Source organism: Bidens hawaiensis, unplaced genomic scaffold (genome assembly GCF_021521415.1).
Source record: "Bidens hawaiensis isolate Kalapana, Puna unplaced genomic scaffold, B.hawaiensis_p1.1 tig00049128_1, whole genome shotgun sequence".
Lineage (NCBI taxonomy): Eukaryota > Viridiplantae > Streptophyta > Magnoliopsida > Asterales > Asteraceae > Bidens > Bidens hawaiensis.
In genome coordinates, this window is record NW_027498794.1 from 69,253 (window position 1) to 77,353 (window position 8,101).

At 34.8% G+C, this 8,101-nt stretch overlaps 1 protein-coding gene and 1 long non-coding RNA gene across 2 annotated transcripts; both read right to left on the reverse strand.

The window, feature by feature from the left end:
* Positions 1-452: 452 nt before the first annotated feature.
* Positions 453-2,918, reverse strand: LOC143597834 (uncharacterized). The gene is made up of 6 exons (XM_077076219.1): positions 2,786-2,918; positions 2,499-2,675; positions 1,534-2,410; positions 1,272-1,456; positions 979-1,186; positions 453-905 (listed from the first exon to the last, which is right to left on the reverse strand). Exons 3-6 carry the CDS (start codon positions 1,889-1,891, stop codon positions 694-696), a joined length of 963 nt encoding a protein of 320 aa, XP_076932334.1. The 5' UTR covers positions 1,892-2,410; positions 2,499-2,675; positions 2,786-2,918; the 3' UTR covers positions 453-693.
* Positions 2,919-3,306: 388 nt separating this feature from the next.
* Positions 3,307-3,986, reverse strand: LOC143597835 (uncharacterized). Its single transcript, XR_013147005.1, has 2 exons — positions 3,754-3,986; positions 3,307-3,676 (listed from the first exon to the last, which is right to left on the reverse strand). It is a non-coding gene; the product is annotated as an uncharacterized LOC143597835 (long non-coding RNA).
* Positions 3,987-8,101: the final 4,115 nt, after the last annotated feature.

Consider the following 8,101-nt stretch of genomic DNA (forward strand, 5'->3'; position numbering starts at 1 on the left):
CATAACTTGGTTATGTATTCTCATCATGTGCTTGACTTTTTGTTTCAGTATGGTATTGCTCTTTTATCTAATTGATTATTTTCCTAAAATCATAATTGTTTCAAAAACTTAAAACATAATTCAGATTTTGAATTTAATTTCAAAGTATAGAATACCAGTAAGCATTAATACCAATATTTCGGTTTTGAGATTTGCATTACTCCTATATTCGGTTAAGCGATTCAGCTAACGCAGTAACTTCAGTTATTACAAAAAGTGCTTGTGTTAAACAAGGGTCATAAACATTAGATCAATTCAAGTCCATTTCAGTTAACAAATACACAAGTTGTATGATACCATTATGGTTATGAGAAGATGAAAAACTAAAATAAAGAGACTCAAAACAATTTGTATGAATGTAAGTAATATTATATAATTCTGAATGAATACATAATGGCTATTCATAGTCAGTCCCAAAGGAGTTACACAACTGCTAATAACAGTAAGCCACTTCACAAAACTAACTCACCCGACAACAACCGTTGACTTAGTTGACTATCTCTAAAACACCTAACGTTTGTAAGCAAGCATATTTGCAACATATACATTGAATGTGCCTACCAAAATGCTACCGAAAACACCTTTAACACCTAACAGAAGACACTTGCAAGCTAACAAAATCAGTCTATATACTTGAAAAAGTCAACTGTTTGGTTAGTTGACCGATGGTTCACCAGTGGCAGGCCGATTATGAAGTGACGCAAACAATGACGGCTTTGACCTTATATGAGGGGCTGCAAAGCGCACTCCTGACCCACCTAAACTGTGTCCGGGGATATGTGTGGTGGGACCACCGGTCAAACACAGGTTCGTGGGCCGAACTAGTGCAGATGGAGGGATTGTAAGAATGTTAAACGCGCTAGTTTCTGTAATTAAGAGAAACAAAACAATAATTAAATAAAGTTCTTGAAAGAAATTAAGCTATATTATGTTAGATACCTTTTTGTGGTTTCTTTAGAATAGGAGTGTCCTGCCAATGTTGCGACAAAATCTCAGCAAGAAGTTTATTGACATTAACAAGCTTCTCATACTCTTCAAGAACCATATCTTCTTTTGTTAAACACGTCTTCGAGTCATGGATCAACTCGGCATACTTCTTTCGGACCTTTGAAATCTCCTTTTCACATTCAGCAAGAAGCATTGATTCCTGCATATAAACAACATCATTAATAACAACAACAACAACAACAATAATAATAATAATAATAATATAACTACAAGAAAATAAAAACCTTTTCTTGATGTGATTTCGCGATTTGCTCTCGCTCCTTTTGAATTCTTTCGATTTCTGTTTCAAGAGTATGTGGCTGCGGTTGATCGGTTTGACTTTGTTGACCTTCATTTGTTCCGGGATTCAAAGCAGTTGAAGGTGTAGCAGTCTCACATGCTTGATGAGTACCAAAAGGTGTATGTGCCCCTGTATGAAATAACAATAAAAATGATCAAACATATGATATAAAGGTTACTTAATATTAATAAATATAACTATCATACCTGCCCATTTTCTTCCCGCATTCTTAACCAACTTTCTTCTGCTCCTCGGCTTTGATCTTACAAAAGAAGGAGAGGTTGCATTTACAACTTCAATCATGTTTCGGGTTGACTTTGGAACTCTCCGAGACAATCTGTTACATAACTTTTCGGGTCCAGGTTGACTTTCTTTGACCAACTTATTCCAAAAAACAGAATGTCTGTTATCTATCAAGTACTCATCAATAGATAAACTTTCTGTTGTAAGGTTTTCAGTTTCACCATATAACAAGATACTTTCAACAGGGGTGACAACTCGCGATATGATTGAACGTTTTGCGGGGCCCGGTTTGACACCCATGTTCCTCAACAAGAATGACATCTCATGAACCACATCGTCTATAAACGACTGATGTCTGGTGTCGGTGCAGCTTTGGAGCTTACTAAATAAGTAAGAGGCGCCCCATCCTAGCAGCCGGTGGCAAGCTCTCCATCTAAAATAACTGTCAACAGGTGTACCTAGGTTTGACAAAATCAGTGCTTTCTCTTCAGCTGTGAATGCTGAATAGAACCTGAAAACATGTAACCAGTCACGATGCGGATCAATGGTGATCCTCTTGAGAGCTCTTATGTCACTTGACGGGTTGCAGTCGCTGTTGAATAATATGACCGCATCGAGGCGTGAAAGCCTAATACTTGAGTGACAAGCGCGGTAATCACACAAGCAAACGAAACATTCACTTTCTGCATTGTTGAACTTTTCTAATGATTCCTTTTTCTTTATAGGTGCATAATTAAGAGTAATCACTGGGATATGGATATATGAATTCTCGCCAAATCTTCGATGAACAAGGTCATCCAAAAAATGCCCAGTTGATATCTTCTCTGAGTTGACTGCCGACTGTCAAATCAACAAAAAAATTCTTTAAATAAAAAAAATATGTATGGTGAGTATGTAATAACTAAAATAAATTAAAAAATATAGTTACATGAAACAGAACGAGTGCTCTCAAGCCGCATCGTTTAATCTCTAGCAGCAGCTTGTCAAGAACTTGTAATTTACCACTGACATTGATTTCAGCAGCCAATGGATCATCATCAATCAAAGAACCTTCTTTTGAAGAATTACGCAAAGTGGGGTCCGCAAGAAACGGGTGATCACAGCACTGCAAAAATAATTATTAAACAAATTAAGAATAAGCATCTACCAAACAGAATGCGAAACATTACAAAAAACAAAACAAAAAAACAAAAAAAAGAGAGAGAGAGAGAGAACCTTTTGAATCTGGGTGAGAATATCACGGAGTGGAGATTTTCTTGAAGATGAGGAGAGTGTGTCCAAATTTGAAGCTAGAATTGAACAATATTTTCGATTTGCATTGAAGAAAGATGAACCGGGACCCAATACTCGTCAAGATCAGGGGTGCTGAATGTGCACTCGAATGCTATAAACGGCGACAGTCGTTCTTTCAATGTGTTAATATCATCGTTCATTTCCATGTCAGCATCAACAGTTTGTATCTTTTGATTTTTGCAGTCAACGAGTGAAAGGATATTTCGGTAGCTTTGCAAAATATCCTGAAACAGTTGACTGAAATCAGCAAATGTAAAAAACGGGCAGGCCCGCAGGTCAAAACGGGCTGGGCCAGATTGACCCGCATGCATTTGTTGAGATTGAATGCACTGAAGACTAAACATGGACTCAAGTTGACTTTCAGCCTGTTTGACCAGTTTGACTTGTTTCCCGTTTTATCTATCTTCTATATTATTTTTTGGCCCGCATACATTTGTTGAGAATTAGTGCACTAAAGAGTAAAGACAGACTTAAGTTGGCTTTCAGCCCGTTTGACCTATTTGACTTTTTCCCTTTTTAGCTATTTTTTATTATTATTGGCCCACATACATTTGTTGAGAATTAGTGGACTAAAGGTAGGCTTAAGTTGGTCATCAGCCCGTTTGACCAAGTTGGCCCGTTTAACTTTTGACCCGTTTGAAATAAAAGAAAGGTGAGAAAACATACCTCTGACTCGCCAGTAACTGTTAACAGTTTCATATCAGCCATAAGCTTCTGAAATTTGTTTAAATGTGTTGAATATACGGGGCATTGGCTCTCGTCTATCACTAACAATTCCCACTTAGTATTATTAAGCATTTTCAACTCCAAGTCCTGCAAAATAGCAATACGAATATAATTCCCACATGATAAATTTGTGTCGGTTTCATATAATATCAAGAATTGTGTACCTCAGAAATGGCATCTAGAGAAGATAAAACGACTTGAAATTCTGAATCTCTAATGGTGATAATATAGTGACCATCTTTGTATGTCACAACCGACTTTGGCCATTTTGAAAACTCGGTTTCCCACAATGAAACAGCACTGGAAGAAGCTGATATTATTAGAATAGGCCTCATCGTATTATCCAACAACGATGATACAAAAGACACCACCTTAACTACCCGCTCCTGCGATATCCAAATAATTAATGTTATATTTATTTAAAATAATTAATATCGTTTAATGGAAAAATAAACCAAAAATCTCACCGGCCCGTCAAAAAATACAGCATTTTGACCTCTGTTCCGGTGGTCAAGAAGCTTGTTAACATAAGGAATAATATGATCATGTTTTTCGGTTGAGACCTCAAACTGATTATCAGCTGACTCACTGCTGCCTGTTGCGTATGCAATTTGTATCCATCAGTAAATATTAACACTAAGTGACATTAATTAGAAACATCATTAACAAAGACTACACCAAAAATTAAAACTGTTTTAATGTAGAGCTAAATAAACAGAATACACACCAGATTGAATCTTCTCTTTTGTACCAGACTGAAGAACACTCGCTCCACGTCCTTGTTCATAACATAATCTACAAACAAACAGTTTTATAAAACATGAACAATTAAATATTAATGTATGAACGAATATGTCATTAACATAATCACCTCTGTTTTTTACGCGAACAAGATTCCGCAGTAGGTGTGTCGTTAACATCATTCCATACGTTCACCTTTTTTCTATGAATTTAAAGCAACTTTATAAAACATGAATAATCAAATATTAATGCATGAACAAATATGTCATTAACTAAATCACCTGTGTTTTTTATGCCTAGTACCCAAACAAGATCCCACAGCAGGTGTGTCATTTACAAAATTTGACACTTTCACTTTTTTTCTCCGAACTTGAAACAACTTTTTATAAAAATGCGAATTTAACTTCTTTCGTTTTAAACTTCCCTTCTCATAACTCTTGATATTGGTCATATCGCGCTCTTTAGGAGCAGGTCGTTTCCCACTTTTTTTCCTCTCTATCAAATCCATAAGTTTTTGTCGTTTCTTCGCCTTCGAAAGACTCGTATATGACTCGTCTGCGTTCGTATTCAGGGGCATTTTCGTCATTCACATTAAGTCTTCTTCAACCTACACCAGTTAAAAGATTGTAATATAAATTTCATTATCAAAACAGTTATCCAATTTAAGGGATTACACCTTTCAAATACCACCCTAGATTCCTTTTTATGAATATCAACATAAACACTAAAAACACACAAAATCCTTTATACATACAGACAAAAAAATATATCTGTATCTAATATGCAAGTATGAATGTGTAAATCACACAACAGTTGATAAAGCAGGGGTATTTTTGTCATTTATATATGTCTTCTTCAACCTTACTGTGCTCTAAAATTCATGATCAACTTAAAACACTAAAAAAAACACACGAAAGTAGGGGTGTGCAAACAGACCCGCGAGACCAGACCACGACCCGTTTAGTGGTATTCTCGGGGCCCGGACCCGACCCTATTGTAAATAATCGGGCCTGATCGGTTCGGGTCTCACGGGTGCCGCGGGTCTTACCCAGTTTATGTAGAGAGAAAATGGTCAGACCACGAGACCCGGCCCGGACCAGTTTAATGGTAGACCCTATTGTAAATAACCAAGTCTGATACAAGTCTCACCCGGTTTATGCTCACCCCTAATCATAACCCTTTTATGCCCTAAATTAACACATACAGAAAAATAATATATTAATGTTGTATGTAAGTATGAATGTTGAAGATCACACAAAAGTTGGAAAAACAACAGGGGCAATTTTGTCATTCTTGGTAGTGTTGAGTAGACACAACACAATGGTGGTTCTGTCATATAATATAACACAAAAAAATGTATGTATGTATGTATGTGTAAACTCACAGAAATTGAAAACAGAGGAGCTAAAAAAAAGCTTGTAATCATACACAAAAAACACTCTTTTAATCAGCAAGAAGAACAACAAAGAAGAAAATGCTTTTTGGGTGTATTTTATGAAATGAAGAAGTATTAATTAATATTATGAAAACTGGGTGGCCATGATTATGTACGGAAGAATTACACCTACAGTTACTTTTTATAATGTTTTGTCCTTACTCTAATATTCATTGGTGTGTATCTTTTATTCATGTTACTTTTCCGTCGGCATTCGTGTATTTAACTACGAAGGGAAACGAGGCAAGTCATTATTGATTTACTCGATATCAACCTGTAAGAAACTCGAGTCGAGTCGAGTCGAGCCGAGCCGAGCTTAAATGAACTCGAGTTTAAAACTAAGCTTGTTTAATAAACGAGTCTGAGCCTCAGCTTGCATACTCGAGCCAAAAAGAGACAATGCTTGATATAATTTTTTTTTATTTTTTTTGTTTGCGTATTTAATACATTTTTGTTTAATAATAATAAATATTATCATATATAGTTATGAAAACAATAACTAAATAATATTTATTATGCTATATACAAAATTATAAATAAAAAATATATCTTAAAATTATTATAAATATATATAACTTAGTTAAATAATAGGAAATAAGCCGAGTCTAAGCCAAACTCGAGTTGAGTAAAAACAGAAGAGATATACAGAGAAAACAAATGAAATGACGTTAGAAAACTGCTCCGTGAAAGAGAAGAAATGAGATAATGTTAGGAAATTACTTGTTAGTTTCGGATTCTTTTTGGCTTTTGAAAACTTTCATTGATTCTTTAATTGTTGGGGGGGTGAAAATGTGAATTTAAAGTTTTATAGACAAGTGCAAAAATTCTACCATTTTTGGTACCAAAACTTGCAACAACTGCTTTGTGTGCTCTCTGTTTTCACATTGTTTTTATAGCAAGTGTGTTGACCATTATCATAAGATGTTAATAATTAAAGATCCAATTATAAACATTTTTAGCTTTTTTTTTTTAAAGTTATGTGGTCCTCTCAAAAATGGTGCAGTAATATGGAGCGGGACGAGAGGGGCGGGAAGATGCCACGAGCAAGAGCCAGGAACACCACCTTGTGGCCTTTTGTAACAGATGAAATCACGAGAGGAGCAGGATGCGAAGATGCATACTTTGTACCCTTTTTAAGGTGTTCATCAGATAATGGATTATTCGGTTCGGATTTTTCACATTTGAAAATTTTAGGATCCTATTCGAAATCAAAGTTCAAATAATAGTCTAAATAAACATACAAAACAGGAAAATACCATTAAAAACATGTTATATATTCGGATTAAACAAATATCCGAATAATCCAAACAATTTGATTTTTTAGAGTGCCATATCCAAATAAGAATTCAGATCGGTTTATCTCGGTTTCGGTTTTCCTAAACACCCCTACATATTTTGTAGGGTTTAAAAAAAGTCGGTGACCATTTCTAATACAATAATGAAGTTGTAACGTAACCATTTATACATGGTAATTACTTTCTATGAGTTTTTAGAGTATTTCAATAAAAGTTGTCGACCAGTTGTCATTCTATGCAACTTTTGAAGAGTTTTAGAGAAAGACACGGTTCGTGAAAAATTTTAATTTATTTTTATTAAAATTAGACGTATTATAAAGTTACTTTTTTATTTTTATCTCGGTCTACTTAGCTTCACGGCATGTTCAAAATCGTAAACAGAAGCGTAATACTCATAATCTAGCCGAACCAGTCGATTTAACTCGGCTTGTACATTCGATCAATTTGAAAGATCTTTCAAATCGTAAACAGAAGCGTAATACTCGTAGTGTTGGAGGATCTCATGGTTCCATTTTGGTGAATACCGAATTTAATGTGCATCTGAAATAAATTTGCCATTTTGGTACTTTCAAGTTTCAGCATCAAGGAAACTTCTACGAGGCTACCACAATGGAAGGAATTAAAGCCGTAATTATAAGTTTTAATTTTTAATAATTTAATAATAAAATATGTTTAAGTTTTTTATTATTTAAGATCAATTATTTTTTCTTAACGGATCCTGAACCATACCTATTAAATCCAATTAATACCTTATTGTAGAGATCGAACTCTCATTCGCTAGGATAGAGTGGACACCAATGTCACAAGGCAAATCCCTTTGATTATTAACCTCAAACGAAATAACCAATCGGTTTTTGGGTAACCGGTTCAGTTTATTCGGTAAGTTTGTCGGTTTTAGGTTTGGTCCGGTTAATATTCAAAATCAAACTATTGCTAAAATGTTTGCTTATAAATACATAAAATGGACACATAAATAATGAAACTATGGCATAAAACATGTAATACATGAAATTGAATTGAGACGTAAAAAACAGAAATATA